A 26008-nucleotide genomic window follows, 5' to 3' on the forward strand; every position below is an offset into this window, starting at 1 on the left:
CATGACGCACAGGAGACTTATTGGCCTGTACTGAGAGGGGGATGAGCGATCACCTGAATTCTTAAATACAGGGCATACTGATGAGATTTTCCTGGGTGATGGGAAGCAATTCTCCTTAACATAATGTTTTAACAGTTTTGTAAGTATGGGCGCTAGTTCTGTTTGAGGTTTTTTTGAGTACTATGATTGGAATACCGTTAGGGCCGGTTGCTTTACTGGATTCAAGGTTTTTGATTAGCTTGGCAACATCACGTCCAGATATTTTATATCACATAGCATGTTTTCTGATACAGAAGGAAATATTGGGGGTTGGCGGCCTTGGTCGCAAAGGGTAGAATTAGCTGCAAAGTTCTTGGCAAAGAGTTTGGCTTTGTCTGATGCTGACGAGATTACCTCAAGTCCATTGATGATAGTTGGGATAGAGTATTACATTGAAAGCAATGGAAAAAGTGATTTCTGTGCACAATAACAGCAGCACATTCTGGAGAGAATCATGGCTGGCTGTTAAGTTTTTGCTGGAACTTTTTCAAGGGTATGAAACGCAATCAAATTATTATATAGAGAAGACAATGTTATCTATTATTACTGTATAATTCTTATATGTCTACACCCATCTACCCCATACGCCCTTGTGTCGCTAATGGTTCTTGTTATAGTCCTTGCATGCCTGTGTTTATGTTTGTGTGTTTGTGTGCTTGTGTTAAAACTTTTGTTATTAAAACAAGTGTAAAAAAAATAAATAAATAAATGTATATAAATATTACAAAATGTAACTTTTTGTGAGATAAACAAATAAATATATATTCAGTAAATTTACAGTACAGTTTTATTTTTTACTGTATTTCTATTTAAACAAACTAAGCCACATCAACGCGTGGCCGAGTACAGTTATTTACCAATAAGGATGGCATCAAATCTAGTGGGGCTCACTGGAAAAAAACACGCTTTTCTTAAACGAAAATTACTTTTCATCGTATTTACTCAGAAAAAGTCTTGTTGATGAGGTAGAGTGTTCTTCCCTTTCCTATAGAAGAACTGGAGCAGACCCTGATGACCTTAAAATAGTTTTGATCCTAATTCATGATGATTGTTGTAATTTTGTTAATTTGAAAAACAAATTCCTACTTTTATCTGTCTTGTGAAACTCAGTATTCATTATTCATTTACTTAAAATGCAATTTAGTCGGATAATAAGGCTTTATTTTTTCTTTTAGACTTCAAACCTGCTGCTTTTGTCACCGGTCGGTAGCAACTTATCTCTTTTTGTCCTTTGACTATCACCCCCCTCCCACCCTGTGTAGATGTGATATTTACTTTGATGGATTTATCTCTCTCCCACGGCGAGAAGATGTGACACTTTGGGCAGAAAGTGGGATTGAAGAGCCAGTACTCCCCTACCCACCCCGGGGTGGAGTACTTAGGTTTGCAAATATGCCTGGCCAGTTCTGTCGGCATATCCCGGTAGTGACACCTCAGACAATTAGCTATAAACTAACCCTTTCTCAAAGAGAGAAAGCAAAGCTTCAGAGGGTAGACCTCCTACAACTGCACAGGACTAGCAACATACTGAAAGTTATAGGAAAAACATTATTTCAGAAATAGCGTAGGCTCTGCTGATTTCTATGCCAGGGAAAAGATGACATGCACTTTGAGTGTTGGTCCCGATCATAGTTTTAGCTTCCATAATTTTTATCTCTTTATCTTTCTAACCTTTTTAGATGTTTGTAATTACGATATTTCAGTTTTGCAATTTAGTAATTTTTTCTTTTCTCTTTAAAATTAAACATTTCTAGCTCCTCATTCAAATATAATCTGCATGGGGCGACTAAATATCGGCATGTACTATCCCATCGTAATAATTTCCACATGGTTATTGGCGAGCATCAGCTTTCCTTGAGCTCCCAGTAGTGATTCACTAGTGATGTTCTATCTAGGTCAACATCCCTATATAATCTTACATCTCTAAAATTGTTACTCATTAGAGTCTGCTGCTGCTGGTTTATTTGCAAAGCCTCATTCATTATGATGAATTTGTGGCATTCATTTTCTTTTCGCCGAGGAAATCTTTCTAGAAGAATATCGAGTACGTACGCGAGAGACCACGTGAAGGTTATCAACGTTTCTAAGTGAAAGTGTTTCTGTGGAACGAACTGGGTTTGAACTTGGTACACCCAGGTTGCAACTCCACATCGTTAGCCACTGAGCTATCACCACCTCCCTGCTACTGTTGCTGCTACTATTATTGCTATTGTTTTTTTTGTGGGGCCTTATTATGTCAGATTTAGGATTATGTTTCTTCTGTACCTAATGTCTGAATTTATATTCATTGATTCACTGATGAAACACAAAGGTGCAGAAACGTAGTTGCATTTGCGTTAGTCGATTTAAATATTTATATGATAAACATTGTTTTGAGAGAAAAAAATATTCTTGTTTTTTAAAGTGAGCGATCACTTTCCTATTTAAATTTAACGTGATCACTCACTTCTGGATCAGTAAGCATTGGCAGAAACAGTTTACCAATTATGGCTTTGCATCTCTATATCTTTCAATTATTTTTGACGAAGGCTTTTAGCATTTTAAATGCCTCTTAATAAGTCTGGATTCAGTTCCTATGAAATAAAAAGCCAGCTGACACATGGGTCAACCATTCAGCATTTAACAAAGTTATTATTTTATGTGTTGTACAAAATCAATATGATAAAATCTGAGCTACTTACATTTAAGGGATACGTACGTTTGACAAGGCATAAGATTGAAAAAGATTAAAATCAAAAGTTTTTCTTTAGTTTTATTTGTTTATTTGCTTTGCCTTTTTAGAGATTTCCCTTTCAACTATTTGCTCAAGTCGACCTTTAAAAACAAATAGCTTGAAGTTGGTGTTAAATCTCTAAATGTTTGTTATTGTTATTATGTTGACGTTATTCTAGACAAAATGCATCACAAGCCAACCAGACAAAACAGCAGATGTTTCCGCTGTCAAGGATTTGGCTTTATTTGGTTTTAGAAGTTATCTTCGGTCTCGCAGTTGTAGAAAAAAAAATGCTACTATTTAACAATCGATTTTAAAATATTGGTTTGTCACACTTATGTTTGAAATAATATTTTCTTTAGTTAGTTCTGTCTTTTTTTGATCTGCCAAGCTTAAGTTTGGCATAACTCTTTTTTTGATCTGTCAAGCTTAAGTCTGAAATATCATTTTTGGGTTTGTCAAATTTAACTATGGAAAAACATTTTCTATGATACGTCATGCTTAAGTTTTAAATCGCATTTTCTTTAGTCTACCATGCTTAAGGTTTAAATAGTATTTTCTTTAGGCAGTCCCGCCTAATTTTCAAATAGCATTTGCTTAAGGCTGTCATGCTTAATCTGAAATAACATTTTCGTTAGTATTTCACAATTCAGCTTGAAATAACATTTTTAAGCATGTCATGCTTAAGTTAGAAATAACACTTTCTTTGGCGTGTCACGCTTAAATTTTAAATAACATTTTCGTTGGTCTTCAGCGTTTAAGTTTGAAACCATAACCCTAACCCTCAAACAGATTGAATGGATGCATATTATTATAACGCTTTGTCGGTTGGTTGTTTTATCACATTTCATTGTAAAATAAATTTTTTCTGTTCAACTCGGAAATCTGTACAGAATTTCAAATGAAACCCTTCATTTAATTCACGAGAGTATCATGCTCTCGTTTCGTTAGCCATGACCAAGTAAAAGTTTTAAGTAGTTTGCAACCATATTCTTAGTAGTCACTTAGAACTGAATTTTACCTAGTATGTTAGCCATTACGCTATGGGTTCTTAAATGGATTATTAAAGGTGTTCATTTGAAATTCCATACAAATTCCTGAGTTTGACAGAAGGAATTCTGAGTTTGACAAGATATACTTGAAGAAGGTCTGATGTTACAACGGCTGAAATGTTGTGAGAATAACACTAATGATGTATAATATATATTGCTTATTTGGTAACATGTATATATATATGTATGTATAATGATGTATAATATATATTGCTTATTTGGTAACATGTATATATATATATATATATATATATATATATATATTTATCTATATATATATATATATATATATTTATTATTAACTACACCCTTTTATTTTTTATTTTTTATCCTAACTTTACTTTATTTATTTAGCATAAACAGACACATAGTATAAACAGACACATATCTATGTATATGTGTATGTCTGTATATGTATGCATATATTTATGGCTATGTAGGTTAATATATAAGTGTATGAATGTATGTTGTACATGTGTATGTATGTATGTATATATACATCAATATCCTACTGGAGATCTATGTCTGTGCATATATGTATGTAAGTATGTGTATCTGTGCAAATATATATATATATGGGTATGTGTATATATATATATATATATATATATATATATATATATATATATATATATATATAGCTACTTAATTTACTCACATAAAATTAATATACAAAAGTATAGATTTATGCGTAAACTTTAAGTATTTACTTCAAAAGTGCTCAATACGTAGGTAGAGCTAGTTAGTAATTTATAAAATATATATGGCGATTAAGCCACACTGAATATTCCGCGTTTCATCCACTCTAGGACTGAAGAGTCCTAGAGTGGATGAAACGTGGAATATTCAGTGTAGCTTAATCGCCATGTATATTTTATAAATTACTATATATATATATATATATATATATATATATATATATATATATATATGTGTGTGTGTGTGTGTGTGTGTGTGTGTGTATGCGCGTGTCTGTGTGTATATGTATATATGGGTATGTGCATGTGTGTGCATTTATTGGCATGTATGTTTCCGCATACTTTCTGTATATATTTGTATGTGTGTATGTGGTTGTGTGTATATATGTTGATATACTTTTATCTATGCGTGTGTATTTGTGTGTATATATATATATATATATATATATATATATATATATATGTATATATTAAGTAATGTGATTGATAATTTAAAATTTAAAAATCAAATTATAATTAAATTAAATATCCGTTTCATAAGAAGGAACAACAAAATCAATTATCTGTACGATCGTTTTGGAAAACAATGCTTTTTATTGTGGTAGGCATCAAGTTACGTAAAATAATTACATATAGTTTTTTAATAAGCAAGGTCTCCTCGTCAGCAAATTTTTAAGGGTTTTTATTAAATTTAAAAGACACCATAAATAAACCTAGCATTAAAAGTAAGGCAGATGTATCTGAAAAAAATTGAAATAAAAGGTCTGGATTTAAAATTTATAAGAAAATTAATATGGGTTAGAGATAGAAAAGAAATAGATTAAAATATAGATTTGAATTTAAATTATAAGTTTGATTTAAGTACCACATTTCAAATATATATATGCATATATATGAAAAAATAGATACACATATATACATATACATAGATATAAAGGTATATATATAAAAACAATATATAGAAAAATTTACTTTTTAATTAATATGTATATATATATATATGCATGTACGTGTTTATATGAGTATGTATGTGTGCATATGTTCGCGTGTATTGGCGTATGTATTCACTCTTAACTGCCTAAAACAATTCATTGTCGAATGTACGTTTAGACTTGCCGTGGCCACTGCGAGCGTTCTAAAATCAAACCCTTGCCAAACGCATGCGACACGTTCACTAAACCTTTCTCACTCCCTCCCTCTCCCTCTCTCCCTCCCATCAATTCATATACTCCAGTGTATAGCTAAACAATTTTACTAAAACAGCCAAATCTTAAGACCCCAAATTAAAATTCCTCCCCCCTCCTCCCCCTACCCCTCCCTTTTATCTTCCCTCTCCCCCTCCCTATATCACTACACCTTCAGCCCCACGCCTAGCTGAATTTACTACCCTCCCACACTACAATCTAATGTATTTTAAACTTCAAAACTTAATTATTGTCGATCTCCGCCGCCTTATTTTCTTTTCCCTCTTTCTTTTTTCCTCTTTTTTTCTCTCGTATTTTTTTTAAATCGTTCTTCCAAATAATAATAGCCATTTCTGTCAGGCATGACGAGGCTTCTGGATCATAAATATGGGCCGGCAACCGAAGCATATGTAACTGAACAGATAAAGCAGTAATAAAAAATAAAATTCATATTTGCTCTACAATAGTATTGAGCACTCTCTTCAGGTTTTACTAATTACCATTTTTACCAAATATACATCATTTAATCACATAAATTAATATATGGAAGTATAAATTTATGCGTAAACTTTAAGTATTTACTTCAACAGTGCTCAATACGTAGGTAGAGCTAGGTAGTAAGTTATAAAATATATATGGCGATTAAGCTACACGGATGCGGAATATTCTGTGTAGCTTAATCGCCATATATATTTCATAACTTACTACATATATATATATATATAAGCGATGACTTGGTTGTCATGACAACTTATTGCTGTAAAAAACAGTAATTAAGACATTAGGGCAAGAGAGGGAGGGCGAAGTAGGGTAGGTCGGTTGATACGGTTTGGTGGAACCATGGGCATAGCCAACGAAATTGAAGAAGTATTAAAAAAAGTTTTTTTGGGACTGCAAGCTTATTGGGAGGAATAATTTATCTTGAAGATGGGATAGTTTTATTGAGAGTTTAAGCGGGTTATGGGGTTGGGGAAGAACGAGAATTTGAGGGAGAAGAAGAAGGCAGCTAGTACTTGTAGACTCTGTTATAGTGCAACCAATGAGGAGAAAAGAATAAAAAAAAGGAACTATACTCGAACTCCCGTACATACACATATATACCTATGCACAAGCACTCCCAGACGCACACATGAGTACAATGATTAGATCGCATATGTATGTCAAAGCATGGGTGTCCAGGTCTACACATACACAGGAGAGAGACATATACACACACGTACATAAGCATTCTAGCAGAGTCCACGGGGGCGGGGGGAGGCATAACCAACTGATAAAGGGGGAGAAAGAAAAGGGTAGGCAATATAATTCATGGACGACATAAAGTGCTGAGGAAGTGAGAGGATGAAATGTATAATTGAAGAGTGAGATTTTTAGGGAATTATTAAAAGTTAAGTAATTTGAAATTTACCATATTCGAATTTATTTTATGTAGTCACACACACACACACACACACACACACACACACACACACACACACACACACACACACACATATATATATGCTGATATATATTTTCTCTGTAATTCATCTAACATTTTTATTAATTTATTATATATTATTATTGATTATTCCATAGAATAAGGAAAAATCTGTTATATTCCTTGTTTTGAACATTTGATGAACTTAATAAATAATATAAATTTTATTTTTCATCATTTAGTTTTGTATTCATTACCTTTAGGAATTGTTAGACTAACGATTCCTTATGATGATGAAACATGGAAGATCTTATGTAGCTTAATTGGTGAAAGGATACTTTGTTCGTAAATTCCATAAGGTCTGTGTCAAAATTGCAGAGTTGGTCGACAGTTGGGGCTGTATCTTGATTGACAAATCCGTGGTAATCCGTTTGGTTGTGTTTTGTATTTTTTTCCTTTCAAAAAGAAATAGGCCTTCCACTGCATTCTTCTAATTAATTCTTCCATTCCTAGGGTGAGGTTTAACAGGTAGTTTCTTTTGCTTGTCGTTGGTATGTTCTTGAGGGACAAGTTGAAGTTCACCTTTTCCATAATAGTAGGTAGAAATCCAAGAAGAAGAATAGACCAAGAAGAACCAACTCGGATGATTTGACCTCTCAATGGGATCTCTGGATTCAGCAGAAGCAACCGACCTAGTTGGTCTCTTCATTCTATATAATCTCACGAAAACTATAGATAACAAAAACATAGAACTATATAGAGACGATGGCCTTATAGTTGAAAATTCAAATGGCCCTAAATGCGAAAAATTGAAAAAAAACTTAACTAAAGAAATGAACAGAATAGGTCTAAAACTGGACATTAAATCTAACGTAAAAACTGTTAACTTTCTCGATATAACACTCAACCTTTCAAATAACTCATATGACCCTTACACTAAAGACAATACTCACCCACTTTATATACACCCACTATCGAACCACCCAAAACATATAGTTAAACATGTCCCCACATCTATCGAAAACAGATTTAGTACTAATTCCTCTAAACTTGAAATATTCAACAAACATAAAACTTTTTATGAAAATGCCCTTAAAGAAAGTGGCCACCCAAACACCATCTTTAATTACATTGAACCTAATCCATCTAATACCCCAAACAAGAAAAATAGGGCCAGAAAAATAATTTGATTCCCCCCCTTCAATATAATGGTAAAAACAAAACTAGGTAAAAAATTTGTTTCAACTAATGAACAACCATTTTCCACCCAATCACACACTACACAAAATATTTAATAAAAACGCAATTAAGCTTAGCTACAGCTGTACTGATAACCTAGAACAAATAATCAAGAAACACAATAGGAAAATACTTAACAAAGATAAAAACACAAATAACACTAGCAGAAATAATTGTAACTGCACCAACAAATCCCAATGCCCACTTAATCAACAATGCCTACAAACAGAAGTAGTCTATAAAGCCACAATTGCACATTAAGAAAACCCAAACGACAAAAAATACTATATTGGCTTGGAAGGCACCTCATTTAAAGATAGGTTTAGAGTACATAAATGCTCCTTCACAAACCCCAACCACCCTAACAAAACCTCACTAACATCCCAATATCTAGATCTAATTCAAAATAACCTTACACCAACCATTACGTGGGAAATCCTTAAAAATTCTAACGTATGTAAATCTTTAGACTCCCCATGCCTCATCTGCCTGAACGAAAAACTTTTTATATTCAGTTTTAAAGATAGAGATAAATTACTAAATAGAAAACATGACACCACCATAAACTGCCGGCATTACAAATCCCAACTCCTTAGCAATTATACACCCTTCTGAAACAGCCCTCAGACAACATCCTTTTGGACCCACTGAATAATACACACAATACATCAATCTACCGTATACATCCAATTACTGTAACATGAAAAAACAACAAAATCCCCTTACTCCACCCTCCCCATACCCTATATTACCTTACCCATCTACACATTCGTCTACCCATGAATCCTACTACCCCGCACTCACTTACTAATTACTACTAAAACTCTCCACATTTATATGGGTGTACATATGTTGCAATTTGTATGGATATATGTATGTATGTATATATATGTACTTTTTTGTAGATATATCAGAAATACTATTATCTTTAACGCACCTACTTACTTGTCTGTATGCGTGCATGTATCTTCATGTGTATATGTATGTGTATGTGCGACAAAAAAAAATGGCGACAGCTAAGAGAGAACTTACTGAAACCACCCAAAAACGCATCGAAGCACAGAAATTAGGAACCAGAGACTTCTGGAAAATCTACAACAGTGTAGTAAATAATGGGCAATCAACAATTCCCCCACTATCCAACAATCATGAGGTTGTTTGCTCAGCAACTGAGAAGGCTAACAGGCTTGCCAGACGGTTTGCCTCTAACTCCACACTGGACTCTGCTAAACACCCCCTCCCTGACTTTCCTTTGCAGACAGATGCTACACTAGACGATCTGAAAATCACCCCTTCTCAGGTGCATGCTATCATAAGAAAGCTTGACACTGCAAAAGCATGTAGAACTGATCTCATCCTGGCTGTGCTATTAAAAACGTGCTCTGCCGAAGTAGCTTCAGTTCTCTCCAAACTTTACAACAAATGCCTTAATGAATCTTGCTTTCCTGCCTGCTGGAAAACTACTTCTGTGGTACCAGTATTCAAGAATTCTGGTGAAAGAACTGACCCAGTAAATTATCTCCCCCATTAGCCTCCTCCCACTTTTCGCCATAAACCATAATCAACCAAGCTCTAGTCCATCACCTTACAGATGCTAAACTTTTGACTGACCAACAATATGGATTTAAGCAAGCCCGTTCCACAGCAGACATCCTACCTGTAATCTCAGAACGTATATACCAGCTACTGGACAAAGCGAGGGAGGGCAGAGCAGTAGCTCTAGATATATCTAAGGCTTTTGACAGGGTATGGCATGAGGGTCTTCTCAAGAAAATCAGATAATACGGCATCACTGGAAGAATACATGACATAATTAGATGATCCTCAGATAAGAGAAAAATCCAGGTTGTCCTTGATGGTCGTACATCTAAACAATATGATATAAATGCGTGAGTGCCTCAGGGGTCTATCCTTGGACCTCTGTTATTCCTAATATTCATAAATGAACTCCCTGACAAAATTGTCTGTGAGATGGGTATGTATGCTGACGACACCATGCTCTATAACAGACACGACAAGAAAACAAATGAACACATATGTAAAGAAATGGCAGAAACACTGGAGGAAGACCTCCGATCTGTAGTGGAATGGTGACAAAAATGGATGGTCACCTTCAATGCTGCCAAGACTAAACTTGTTTCCTTCCACAATTACAAGAAACCTTCCCTACCGCGAATAGCAATGGCCAACGACTCTTTATCTGAAAGTACATCTTTTAAACTCGTTGGCCTAACGTTCACAGGAAACATGAGTTGGAACAATTGCATTGAAAACATTGCCAGGACCGCTGCGAAGAAGGTGGGTTCTCTCTACCGTACTAGAAAGCTATTAACACCTGAAAGTATCCTATACCTCTATAAGGCCATCATTTGCCCATGTATGAAGTATTGTTGTCATATTTGGGCTGGTGCATCTGCCGCTAGTCTCTCTAGCTCCTAGACAAGGTTCAAAAGAGAGTCGCCAATCTGATAGGTCCTGAACTGTCAGCTAAACTTTAGCCTCTGTCATATTGACGAAATTTTGCATCCCTCTGCTTGTTGTACAAGTACTTTAATGGTGAATGCTCTGACGAACTACAAGCAATTGTGCCCCCTTGACATAAATACCTCCGACAAACCCGACAAGCAGCTAAATCCCACTCCTTCACAGTAGAGATCCCTAGATGCAAGAGAGCCTTCTACTCCAGTAGTTTCTTCCCCAGAACAGATAGACTTTGGAATTCCCTTCCGGGTCCCTGCTTCCCCGACTGTACTGACATACAGAAGTTCAAGTGCAATGTGAACCGACATCTTGCTGCCCAACTCCCTACATCGTGCCCTTGTAGCTTATGTCCCTGATAGTAGCCCCCTACATCAAAGTGTCAATGTGCCTTGTTTGTGGTGGAAATGTAATAAAAAAAAAATAAATAAATATGCCTATATCCACAATACACTTGACACTGAAAATAAAGTTAAGCATAACCACTGCCCAAAGCACCATGTTAGGAGCCCACCACTTATATATATGAACTTAATATTTAACCTTTAAACGTTTATACCTATTTTAAATTTTTTTTCCTAGACACTATAAATTAATCCCTATCCAATAAGCAAAGCAAATCAATACAGACCCCTAAATATTTAACCAACAACATGTATTTTGAACATATCTTACTATATGTCTACCTTACCTCGCATTATTAACTACACCCGCTTATTTATTTATCCTTTGTTTATGTATTTATTTACCCTAACTTTACTTAATTAGTACAAATATACACATCTCTATGTATATATATATATATATATATATATATATATATATATATATATATATATATATATGTGTGTGTGTGTGTGTGTGTGTATATTTATACTTTTATGAATATGTATATTTATATAATTGGATATACGTGTATATCGGTACATGTGTGTGTATGCACATATGTATGTATGTGTATGTACATCTATATATTACTGGAGATCTGTACATGTATCTTCATATGTATATATGTGTGTATGTGCGGCCATGATTGGGTCTATATATATATCTTTATGTGTGTTTATGTATATGTTTCTATGTGCGCATGTATGAATGCATGTGCTCATGGGCCGTGTGTATATACATGAATGTATATTGGTATATCTATATCTATGTGCAGATGTATGTGTTTGCGTACATCTGGGTGTTAATGTCTGTATATATGTGTGTATCTATGGGTATACAACAATATATACAATAAATAATGCGTGAAGTTCGTCATCATTGTCTACCTTTGGGACGTGAGTTTTTGTGTACAAACATTTTATTTACAAAAAAAAAAAAAAAAAAACTCCAGCCGTTTTAAACGCTGTTCTGTTCATTTGGATTTTTCGTCTGATTCTATGTATATTTAGTTGTTAATAATGCGTGAAGTTCGTCATCATTGTCTGCCTTCAGGACGTGAGTTTTTGTGTATAAACATTTTATTTAAAAACAACACAAGAGGAAGGGAGGAAGGAAAAGGGAAAGAAGGAGAAAGATAAAAAAAGAAGGGGAAGGGGAAGGAGAAGAAAAAAAAACAAACTCCAGCCGTGTCAAACGCTGATCTGTTCATTTGGATTTTTCGTCTGATTCTATGTATATTTAATTTGTTTTGGATTTTTTTTCCTCACTCAGTTTCAAACACGTGGTATCTGTTTTGTTCCTTTCTCTTTAATCGTCTCCGTGTGAATGATGGTGATTTTCCATCTTAACGTTGGGATGAGGGAGCGATCAAATATTGCGTCTTGTCTCATTGCGGGTTAATCCAAAAGTGAAAAGAGAGTTTTTGATTTTTCCCCGCTTAGATATTTTCCTCCTTTTCTTTTTTCTTAGCTTAGCCACTCGCTTCTTATGCCAGTTGCTGCTTCTGCTGTCACACGTCGGTCTTTACAGAGGGAGAAAGAGGTGGGCGAAAAAAAGGCAAGGCGTTAAAGGGAGTGGTGAAGCTCTTGCTGCTAGCGATGGTGTGTGTGAGAGAGAAAGGGTCTAATCTGGCTTTACGTTTGATTTGAAGGAGGAGGAGGAGGAAGGAGGTCGCTACTTGTATCGATATTTATTCTTTTTATTTCTTATTATTTTCTTTCATTATAATTTTCTCATTTTTTTTCCTTTCTAAACTTATTGGCTTTTACGTTAACACTTCTTTTGATTAAATTTCTTTCTTTTTCTACGTTTATTCCCCAGTCTCTACCGAAATCATTACAATATATGAAACAATTTAGGTGTGGTATAAATTTTAAAGATAAACGAATAACTGTAAACAAATCAACTGGAAACATCATGGGCGTTTCTCTTATTTTTTCACTTTCTTCTTTAAAAAATAAATTTGTAAATAAACCTAACTAATGGTAGAAATACCAGAGAATTATTTCAACCAAAGCATTGTCAAAGGTAAATTGGTGGAACATGATTAGCCCAATTTACTTGACCCTCCGCTCTTCCTCACGAGGGTAAAGGTAAACATATGTTTAGTTTTTAATCTGAAGAAAATTCAGCTTACCAAAAGAGGCACTTTAATTAACAAACTAATATAGATAGAAAATCGCAAAAGTATGAATAAATAAATAAATAAATAATAATAATAATAATAATACACTATTTATAGATGGTAGAAAAAAGATATTTTAAACATATACGTTACAGGCTGAAGTACAGGTAGTGGATAAATTATAGAAAATGGAAAGAGGTATATGAAGTGATGGTTGTTGGTATTAAGTGTAGAAATCAGAGATGAACTATAGAGCAAGCATGATATCAACTTTATTTTGGAGAGCATGCTAGGCCAGTAAGATTTACATCTGGTCCCAGGCAATCTGAGACGAATAGTATCTGCGTTACTATAATACCCCCTCAGTTTAGTTGTATGTGTATATTTATTATCTGCTTTGTCTTTAATTTATAGCGTGTGATGATGTTATGATCTATGGGATAAGACCAGTCTGTATTAGGGAATAGGATTTAGAAAAGCTATGCCTGATGCTACCGGTTGCATCTGTGTAACGAGAAAGCAAGCCAGTTACTGTGGTGGACATTAAAGTAATCAAATAAATGTACTTGGGCGCTAGTATCTAGAGAGAGTGCTGCATCTATGTTATCAGAGATGTGGTTGATTAGGGTACAGTCCTTCGTCGAGGGAGAACAGTAGAGAAGATATAAGTAACTAATGCTAGTCTAAAGCGCATGAAGGCCTGGTTTTCTAATTCTAGCTTAGATCCTCTAATCAAGCGGAAGGTGTTACGAATGTAGACTCCATGTATATGTCTATCTGAGTCTTTTCAGCAAGATGAACCATATATGTTAAATTGGCTGGAGGAGACAAAGGAGTGTAGGTTAGTTTCACAGTGCTAAGATATCCAGGGAGTTTGCTAGGAGAAACGATTCTAGATAGTCTAAGCTAGCTCTAAGTTCAGGGATATTTGTGAATGCGAGCCTCAAGGGAGGAGGCGAATTAGATTTGTTTGAGTGTTTGTCTGGTTTGATCGTATTTTTTAATTGATCTCTCATTTCATTTAATAGTTTCAACTTTAGGCTGAGAGGTGTTGGACAAAGTGGCTCTGCATGATAATAAATATGCAACACAAGTAGACCATCAGCCGATTCTTCACAAACAGACTTGTGATCCCAGGAAATCCCACCAGAGATAAGTGCATGGTCCCTTTCTATATGCGACATGGCATTACAAACATCCCACTATTATACAACTGATAGAGCAGCTGCTCTTAGTTCTACTAAAGAGTTGGGCCTTTGTATTGTCAGTTAGAATACAGCAGCTAGTCAAACTGTCAAACCAGTATCCTCAAACTTACCAAACAAATATAACCCAGTGTAATCGCGTAAACATATGTGTCAATCAAGCACCTACAAGATGCCAATCTATAGAGGAATGGAATGAGGTGAAAGTAGGGAACAGTGTTAATTGATCTTGTCAGCACTGAGTGTTTCTGAGTTCTTGTGGGCACACCTCTACATCTGGCCAATAGCTAAAAAGAAGTATGAAAGCTAGGCAATAAACAGAGCCTACTTACTCCTTAAGCAATTTAGGTTTTCAACCCTGTAATTTGTTTGGGCCACTAGCTCTAGGAAGGTTGTCGACCAGGAGTAAGGAGGCCTCCTTTTTCCGTTTGTTTGGTGCCAGAACGTATGAAGTCAGTGACACAGGTTTAACATCATAGTTTTTATTCTTGATGGATAATCTGTTGAGATCTACAAGTCCATCAGCACCAACAGAGGAAGATCCACACCTGGGTTGTAAGGCAGGTATTTCTATGCCCCCGCATGGGTAGTTAGGATTAATTGAATATAAATATCTGCTATAAAGTTGCATTCCTTGATGTAAAATAAAATTAGAATAAAGTTAGAAGATATGGCTGTCTTCTCATTATAAGTGAAAAAGGGGGTAAGTAAAAAGCATGAGGTGTAAGCTTTATGCCGTTATATATTAATTTGATTTAAAGGAGGAATAAAATATGGTTAATGGATTAATAAATATATTTGTAGAATTAAAATAATGTAAAGAGTCAAAGTGTAATCCAAAATGAAATTAGAAACTTTAAATTTTGATTTCATGCAAACAAACATCTCTATTTACTTAAGCTCACAAAGAATCAAATAAAAGTATCTACTTACTAGATATAATTTTAACTATAGGCATAAGCTTTAACCAATAAGTATCTATTCAATATAGATGTAATATAAAATACATGTACAAAGTATAGATAATATATGTCTAGCCAATGTAGAAATGAATAAAACTATACATATTAAGTATATTTTTAAATAAAGTACTTTTGCCTTCTAAAATTAAAAAAAAATAAAAATATAAGCCCCTCCCCTTCGATAATAAGTACAAAATATGATGTATGTAATTTTATAGCAGCCAACCAATTGGTTTTTATCAACTTCGATAAGAAGAAATGATATGAACCATGGTTAAAGGATTTTTTTTTGTTTTTTTACACAGTGATCACCACTTATCAAGGCCCGGAAGCCACTCAGGGATAAGGGTTATTGCAAGTACATTACGTTAGTGTGGAGATTTGATGAACTGTTTAATTAAGGGGTCGGTTCATTAGGAATTTGTTAACATTGGACTTGAAGACATCCAAGTTGTAGTCCGGAGGGAAGCAGGCAGACGGAACAGAGTTCCACAGGCGTGCAGTTCTAAGAAAGAAGCTTTGTTCATGGAATCCGCGTTTTGATTTAGGCACAGATAAATAGTGGGGGAAATTTTTCACTGTGGATTCAGCTAGACGGGTGATTTTTGTGAAAGATTGGCGAGGGGGGACCAGAGATTGGAGTTCAGACGAGCACCTGCCATGGAAATAACGATAAAACAAGGATAGGCTCGCAACGTCTCTTCTGTGGGAGAGTGGTTGCAGGGTAGAGAAAAGGGCATCCCCCACTAAGCCACGAAGTCTATTTTGTACTCTGTCAAGGCAGGATAGGCTGTTTTTAGCAGCTCCTGCCCAGATATGGCAACAGTATTCCATCCTTGGACGTACTTGGCTTTTATATAGATAGGATATAGTATTAATATTCATTATGATACAAAGAGAAATTAGATTCATTAGGATACAAAGAGAAATCAAGATTTAAAATAATGTCTATCAATTTAAAGCAGATACAGGAAGTCGGCTTAGCGTCAAAATAACTAGCTCTTTCAACTTTACATCTAGAAAGAATTTTATTCTTTATTTTGAATGAAGGATTTTAGTATCAGACATTAGAAAAATATCACCGGTAATAGGCCTTGTTGTATTTTTAGAGCTATTTTAACAAAGAATAACCGATAATTTAAACCTTCAACAAGAATGAAAACTAAGGCGTTATCAGGAAATTAACAGACAAATTTCATGGAGAGAGAGAGGAGTTATTTAGCTGACGCCTCTCACCTACGATGATAGTGAATTTCTTTTTTATCAGTCACCCAATCTGTCAGATTTACTATTTTAAATACGACACAGTTTAGCGATTTCCTTTAGTCTATCATGCGCCTGATTGAAATAAGATGCACATCGTTAAACACACAAAATGAATGCATATACTTTGTCTTTAACAAAATCAAATGTTGTTTTTAAAGTAAACCCTCTTTTATATGATATTGTATATGATTCTACCCCCCACTTTAACCCTACCAGCACCAGGTAACTCTACCAGTATGGCATAAAATTGAATTAGAGCTCTATTACTATTTAGCTATTACTTAAACTTTTGTATTGTAAAAATTATATATATATATATATATATATATATATATATATATATATATATATATATATATATATATATATATGAGCAAATAGTTAATAAAACATGTTAAAAACACTTTGAAAAAGAGTTAAAAACATATTTAATTTGAAAAGGAAACACTAAATAAGTGGATAGTCCTTAATCCACGGAGTTTCGAAGAAATACTTTCTTTCTCATTAGAGGGTAGGAATTAGCAAAATGCGGGATCGGATTTTGCATGCAAAAGTATTTGATGAAACTGCGAGTAAGTCAAAGATCTTACTTGATAACAAAAAGTGAAGCAGAGGGAATAGGATGAAGGAAAAGGTGATTTCAATTCGTACTTGCATGCTATTTTTTCAAATCATTCATCTTGAGAAAATCTTTAAATAAACGAAAAATTGATGCATATACATATAATTTTATTTTTTCCTTTGTAATTTTCCACACACACACACAAAAAAAATGTTATATGTATATAATATTTTAAATTATTTAAATCTATAAGATGGGAAGTATTTGCCAACGGATGACAAAGAGAACAAAAACACGAGGACATAAAAATATCAAATTACGAAATAGATGTGGATCAACACGTGCAAGGAGCTTACCTGAGTTAAATCACTGAAGATTCTACAGAATATTAAGTGTTTGAAAGCTTAAAAAATTGCATGATTAATTTGTTAAGAAACAGTAAAATTAAAAAGAAAGGAACTTTTCATTACTAATCTATTAGGAACCCAATATAATGGTATCAAAATTATAAATTCTTATAAATTAGATTATCAGATAGTTAAAGTAAAAGAATGGAACAATATTTGTTAAGAAATAAAAATATCTGAAGAACTTAATTTAAACCATAACACAGAAATTTTATACTTAGAGAACCTTGATTAAAGGATAACACAAGAATGGGCATGTGGTTATTTTCAAATGATGTATAAACTGGTTTAAGAAAATAAATAATAAAAAGGAACTTATGTAATTTGAAATAGATGAGTACTACCCATCAATCACACCATTACCCTTAAAACTCAAAAAGAACCTCTAGTCTAATAAGTTCCACACTGTCCCATCATCGCAATGTTGCATCCCTGTTCTTGCTTTACAAGTACTTTAATGAAATATGCTCTGACGAAGATGTTGCACTTGTTTCAATATCCCTAATCAACCCGTCAGTCAGCAAGATCCCCTTCCTTATCTGTAGAGGTGCCCTAAGTGCTGGAGTGCTTTCTACTCTAAAAGCTTCATTCTTCGAACTACTAGGCTTTGAAATTCCTTTTCTACTGTCTGTTTCCATGACTGTATCAACAAGCAGAAGTTTATATGCAATGTGAACAAGCATTTCACTGCACAACCCCCCCACTTAAGATGCTCCTAATTTACAGCAGCCCTTTACATCTCAGTGGCATTGTGCCGTTTTTTTGGATGAACAAAACTACAAATAGCTATATTAATGGCTAAAGAGTTGACATATATGACCAACTTACTTAAAAAATTGATATCGTGAAAATAGTTAGAAGGAATTTAATTAAATACGATGGTGAAATATGGAAGAGAAAGGATAGAAATTTGAATGTTGATATCATAATCTGTTCAGCCCAAGTTATGACTTTGGAAGGAATATATATAAAGGGTGGAACGATAAAATTGTCGCAATAGAAAAGACGACATGATTCCACTTACATTTAATGAAACCCCGTTTTCTTTGTTTTTTGTGGTAGACTATCCGCTTGTTGGCCAAATGTGTACAAATCCAAAGAGCAATAGGAGCCTTCTATCATGTTTCAAAGTGACACAATTGTCAACAAGCGAGATCAGAGATGTGTCACTATACAACTCATGCTCTCTACCGATCCAAGTTATAACAACACGACCATTGCCAGTACTTTCAAAATGCAAATCTGGACAGTTCAACGCTTGAGGGCACAACTCAATAAAGTTTCCTGCCACGGTTATGGTCTTTGGTGTGCTTTCAAGTGAGGGTCCACATAATGCCACCTCATATCTTTGAAGTCGGCTTGAAAGTCAACACCAAAGTGTACCTGGATGTGCTGAAGAGTGTGGTGATGCCCTGGTGCAATCAGGTGGCCGCTGGCAGACCCTGAGTGTTGCAGCAGGACACGGCACCAGCCTACAAATCTAAAGAAACTCAGGCTTGGCTTCAGAAGGAATGCTACGACTTTGTACCCTTCTGTCACTAACGCTCCTCTTCCTCCGACCTGAATCCGCTAGACTACTTTGTTTGATCATACATCGAGAACATCACCACCATGACCTTCAACAACACCCAAACCAGCTTGATCACCAGTATCTGCCAAGTATTTGCTGAGCTCCCACTGGCGCTTGTAGAAAAGGCATAATCCCAGTTCCAGACCCATATCGAGGTGGTGATTGAGGCTGAAGGCGGCTGCATTGAAGAGATGTCAGCTCTACTATATTATCAAGTTACCTGAATTGATTTTTCAATTAAAGCTTTAAAATAGAGCTGTAATGTCGTGTTCTTTAGGATGACAAATTTATCGTTCCAGACTGTACTCAATAAAACAGAATGACAGATACCTAAATTAGAAAGAGGACTATATGGAGATGATCTCTATTTCACTATTGGATGGTCTGATGGACAATTAGATATGAGTAGAACAAACTTTTTTCTACTCAAATCCAAATCTTCAAAGCTAAACTATCTTTGACCAGCTATTTATTTATTTCTCTTTTATATCTATTTTCATTTGTTCCTGTCATATTTTTCCTAGGCTTCTCCTGCCAACTGTCCTTACTATTTTAACCCAGGAACTTGTAACATGACCATATCAACATTCTGCACACATCTCTCTATACTGTCCAGATTTAATCTTCCTCTGAGGTAATCAGAATTAAGCTCATCTTCAAGGCTCACATTACACCTTCATCATATCATTCTCATATCATTTCATGCAACTCTCACTGCCCTCCAATAATTGATAACTAAATAATTATTTTTTGCAGTCAAAGGAGGAAAGATTTCTGAATATCTTCTGGAAAAGTCTCGAGTTGTTTTCCAGAACCCAGATGAACAAAATTTCCACATATTTTATTATATGCTGGCTGGTCTCTCTGATGAGAACAAGAAATCTTTGTTATTAACCAAAGATGACACTTTCAGGTAAGAAGAGATCTTTATCATTTTAAGTTCAACTAATTGCAGTTCACATTAACTATTCGGCAATATTCAAATTAAATCTCATGAAAGCTGCACAAATTTTTTTTACATGAAATGTTAAACTAACAAGAATGCTGCCTTTTATTTGTTATATACAGTATTAATACCGTGCTTTTGACCCTCTATTTCTCTATCTGGGGATAAAATTAAAAACAAAATACATTGAGAGCATTGCCAGGGCTGCTGCAATGGAAGTGGGCTCTCTCTACCATGCTAGAAATTTACTTATCTCTGAAAGTGTCCTGTACCTCTACAAGGCCACCACTCGACTAACATATGGAATATTGTTATCACATTTGGGCTGGTGCATCTGTTACTAGTCTCTCGATCCTGGACAGGGTTCAAAAGAGAGTCCTGATAAGTCCTGAACTGTCATCCAGGTTTCAACCTCTGTCCCATCGACGAAATGTTGTATCCCTCTGCCTGTTCTACAAATATTTTAATAGTGGATGCTCCGCCAAACTACAAGCCCTTGTACCTCCTCGATGTAAAGATACCCAACAAACCCGACAATCAACAAAATCCCACCCCTACACAGTAGAGATTTCTAGACGTAAGAAGGCCTATTACTCTAAACGTTTCTTCCCTAGAACTGCTAGACTCTGGAACTACCTTCCAGGTTCTTGTTTTCCCAACTGTACTGACATACAAAAGTTCAAGTGTAATATTAACAGACATCTTGCTGCTCAACACCCTACATAGTATCCCTGCAACTTATGTCTCTGATAATAGCCTCCTACATCAAAGTGGCACTGTGCCTTGTTTGGGATGAAAATGGAATAAAAAATAAAAAAATTAAATTTTTGCAGATTCTGCATTTGCAATGAACATCTAAAAGAGTTAAAATGTTTTTCTGATGTAAAAATAAAAGTGGTAATATGGGTGTTGTATAGTGGTTGAGAGTTATTGTTCTTATAATGGCACCCGTTATAAACATATAAATTGTATGTATTGTTGTTTAGTCAGCAGATATGATATCGCCATATAAACTGAGTCATGTTGCATCAGAGAGTTATCACATGGGTATATATTACAATTCATATTTACATAAAGTTATCACTTTTTATAAGAAGAATAATATATGCTTTATACCTTTTCTTTCTCCAAGAGTTCTTCTATCTTCACTGCTGGGCTCTGTGATGAAACATGAAATGACCAACACCATAACCAACTGAGACCTCTGTTCTTCCTTCTTTTGTGAAACCACAGAACAGCACTTTATATTTTTAAAATATAAATTTATTTCAGCTGTCTCAAATGATCTTCACAAAGAGTCTGTATTACGTGTCTACATGTTTGTTCTTTACAGCTCGCTTCCTGGCTTTTTAAAGCATGTCTGCTCACTTCCGTGGCCAAACTCAAACTCAACTCCTTTCTCTAATCTTCCCGACCTCTTGACCTCAGTTCCGTTACCTCATCATTCAAAAAGCACACATACTTCAATGTGCGACCTTTCCACTCAATGCTTGCTCAAGGTCATTTTGTTTATTTAACCTAGCTAATTTATGTAAACATCCTCAGCTAAAACCCATTGCTACACTTTATTCTATAAACAATAAATAACTCCCAATATAAACTATTTTAACAATATCACCAGATAGATAGATAAATAGATAGATAGACATATAGATCGATAATAACTAATTTAACTTTTGACCATCTTATTATCTAACATGGGTTCATACCTTGAATCATGAGTACAAATGGGAGAGGGAAATATGAAAATGAACCAAACTTGTAAAACCATGCTGAAATAACCAGACAATTGAATTCTGGTGTAATGCTGGATTTGGCAGTGAATGTTTAAACAAGTTCCAAAAAAAAATTAGCATCATCTGCCTTTTATTTAATTAAATTTTTTTCTTATATGCCATTTTTTATTCTCATATGCCATTTAAAAATACCTTGGATTGAACAAGTGAGAATTATCGCCCTTGTGTAAAACAGAATCGGTCATGACAGTTTAAGAGGTAAACAACATGGCCTCTGTCATAAACTTTAAATCATCATGCATCCAAGGCCCCTACATTATCATTTAATCTGTAAATGGTTAAATAAAGCTGTTAAATATTATACTATCCCCATTGATAGTTTTGAAGTAATCATTAAACCGATAACATGTATCAACAGTAATATTAGTATCAGGACGAAAATGCTTAACCAAAGAATTACACTTTTTGTTCTGAGCTTGTTTTTCAATTTTGCTTGGAATTATTTTAAGCATTTTCATTATAAATGAAAAAAAAAAAAAGTCAATAATGAATAGCATTTAAAATGTTTAAATGTGCAATATTTTACTCTAATAAAATTGTTCATTATTTTATGCTTTTAAAATTGTTCTATAAAATTGCATAAATAAAATCCAAATATCTGCATGCCAATTAAATTGGTGCATTTCGAACGATAGAGATTTTCATTTAATATGAATTTGACTATTAATATGTAGTTTCATCAAGGTTGATGTACCTTTTTTCAGTACCTTTTTACATGATGTATGTATGGTTTTTAATCGTTTGTTTACAAATAGCCCGAAGTTGTTAAACCAAATTTGTATGCCATTAGTGTGCTTGTATTTGTAAATAGCACACAAAGTGTTGGTCGATTGGTGAGCATACGTTTGCAAATGATTCGCATGTATTAATCAGGATACACTTGCATTAAAGGTGGTGAAATAGATATTTCATAATGTGACAGCATCTACTCAATATTTCAGTCTATTAATTCAATTAATTTGCATCACATATTTTGATGGGCTATTTTCTCTTGGTGTGAATAAATAAGTTTATCACTTAGTAATTGGCCCATTGACCAATGAATACAGTTTGTTGGACTATTGTTTTTGCTCATGGAAGTGTTTGTCCCCTGGCAATTGGAATTGGACAGTGGTACGAATCATACGTGCTGCAACTGGTCACTTCCAAATCATCAGCTTAGAATGGAAATCTGGAAGGATACGTAACGCCCCTCTCTCCTCTGAACATTATTATTGGCTATTTTAAATTCTCTAATAAAACTTTGATTATAATCGTTATGGATTACTCATTTATTTACACATTATGGATGTTTAGTGCTGTAGTCAGTCTCTTATTTATAATGTACACATTTTAAAGCAGGGTCTATAGTTGGAGAAGGGATTTTAAAATAACGGGGCTAGGGGCACAAACAAATTATTCCAATTCTTTCTTTGCAATTCTTATGCATTTGTGGAAATATTTTTCTGGGGCGTTTTTCATCTTTGTCATTATGATCCTTTGGATGTCCTCTTTCCTTTCAGAACATGTTTCTTTAAGGATAGCTTGAACCTTGGTAAAAGAAACAAGTCACATGAAATAAGATCGGCTGAATAAGGAGGTTGTTTCAGTATTTTTATTCATTGCTCAGTGTTCCAAAAGTTTAATGGATGTCAAAAGCTAAAATTACAATTATATACTCGTTAGATTTCGTGTGAGACAATAACAGCAATTCTATCATCCTTTTTCATTCAGTATTCATCCAGTCTCATTACTTTCCAGTCTAACCTTGAATATATGTATCAGTCATTTCTTAATTTCAGGTATTTGCACAACAGCAGTGAGCATGTGAACAATAACATAGAAGACTTAAAAGAAAAGTATCAGATGCTTTGTGATGCGATGGATTGGGTCGGCTTCACTGATTTGGTAAGTTTTTTTTCTTTTGTTTCATGGCATATTAACTCAAGAAGGAACGGCAGCACGTGTCAGTTACATGAACAATGTAAGTTGTTCAAAATGGTGTTTTCTAAGTTTTTTTAAGATAAACATCAGACGAGTAGGCGACTGAATATGCAGCAATAACATAATTTTGCAGACTTGTTAGTCGCAATACCGAACAATATTATAATGACTACCTTTTGAAAAGTAATAAAAGACTAATTGAGAAAATGTGATAATTATTATTTTACACTATATATATATATATATATATATATATATATATATATATATATATATATATATATATATATATAGTGTAAAATAATAATTATCACATTTGTATTGTATTGTTTAGTTTCCTAGATGTAAATCCACTATATTATATTTTTATTATACAACCTTGTCTATTGTACTCCTTTATACAAAATAACAACAGAATGTAATTTATGTCCTGTATTTGTAGTTTGATTGTATAATAAACAACCACACACACACACACACACACAGACACACAGACACACATGCATATATATATATATATATATATATATATATATATATATATATATATATATATAAACAAACTATATATATACATATATATATATATATAGTTTGAGGTTGCTATTTTTCAAAGGTAAGGTAACCAGTGAAATATAATGAGGTTAATACAAGAGTGCTGAATATGAAAATAGAGCAAGTTACACTTTCAATTTGTCTTTACATTAGCAGTAATGTGTTGCTACACAGTCATGAACATGTTTTGGTCTTCTAGTATTTAGTAACTAAAGACCTCTTCAAGACATTCTTAACGAAAAACGAAAATCAACTTTCAGCAAAAGAAGTTTTTTTTGTAAAACAGGGTCAGGGTGTGAAGTTCAGCTGTGTGGAGAATAAGGTTGATTGAGTGTGGATTTATTTAATTATTTATTTATCTATTTTTTTTAAATTTATTTATTCATTCACTTTTATGTTGGGGTTAGAAAGTGGAGCGGGTAGGGTTGGGGTTTGAGAAGTTAAATTTTGGACCCAATGTTATGTTCAACAAGTGTTTGCTGCATCTACCTGCTGCTCTCTGCCAGTCTAAAACCTATATGAGCTAGTATATTTTCATTCTTTTTTATTATCTTTTGTCTCTGAGCAAGCTTATGTCTTTCTGCGAAAACCTTAAGATTCATCCGGATTTATTGACAAATTCTTAGACTTTTAGGGATCAGTTAAGGGAAGGGAAAGGAGAATAGGAAACGTAAGAAAGAAAAGAAAAGAGGGAAAGAAACAAAGGACGATTGGGAGAAGAGGAAGGAGAGGAAACTGGGGGAGAAGGCAAGAAAAAAAAAGAAGAATGGGGAAGAGAGAAGAAAGAGAGAAGGGAAAGACGAGGGGGCATAATTTGTTTAATAGTGGTAGTTTGTTTTCTCTCGCTTTACCAAAACCTGTTTTTCTAAACCACCCCTAATATTTATTACAATTCATTTGTTAGCTTAATGTTCGTTTATTTATTAGTATATTTATAAATTTGTTATTTATGTTTCGTAATAATAGTAATTGCAAACTCAACATGTATATCATTACTAAACTTATGATGATCACATGTAGCCATTTGTTATGCCAGAGATAATAATTATTTAAAAATGGCGGGTGATTGGGAATTCTTCTGAGTTATTTGCTACTAACTAGCAATGATATTACTTTACAGAAAATTATATGAATTATTTGTAAATAGTAATACCCACGGATGTTGTACACGTTATGGAGTTATGAAACATATCAATATATGGATACATGTCTATACATAGTTTTTTACGTGTACAAGATCCATGAATATTACTATTAAAATATCCAAATACCCTAATTATCAAGTTTCAAGTACCAATTTTTAAATTTTGACACCTTAGCAGCTTTTTTACCAATGACAACCGATTAAAAAGTTTTCAACACGTCTGAATACACTATATACTAAATTTCAAGTCTGTAGATAAAAAAATTCGTTGAGTATATAGGTTAAGAAGTGATCTCACACACACATTCTCTCATGTCAGTGTGCTAGAACATTTTCA

At 34.1% G+C, this 26008-nt stretch overlaps 1 protein-coding gene across 2 annotated transcripts in view; it reads left to right on the top strand.

Moving 5' to 3' along the window:
• LOC145249772 (myosin-IIIb-like) overlaps window positions 1-26008 on the top strand; it is a 223606-nt gene that overhangs the window by 91603 nt on the left and 105995 nt on the right. For both annotated transcript variants that reach the window (XR_013863576.1, XM_080111695.1), the window contains exons 6-7: window positions 20064-20220; window positions 23831-23936. Coding sequence is in view for 1 of the 2 variants with exons in the window: in XM_080111695.1 (XP_079967821.1) it covers window positions 20064-20220; window positions 23831-23936 (263 nt within the window). In the remaining variant the exon portion in view is untranslated. The remainder of the gene's footprint in view (window positions 1-20063; window positions 20221-23830; window positions 23937-26008) is intronic.

Source organism: Euprymna scolopes, chromosome 28 (assembly GCF_053919585.1).
Source record: "Euprymna scolopes isolate OS-2025 chromosome 28, ASM5391958v1, whole genome shotgun sequence".
Taxonomy (NCBI): domain Eukaryota; kingdom Metazoa; phylum Mollusca; class Cephalopoda; order Sepiida; family Sepiolidae; genus Euprymna; species Euprymna scolopes.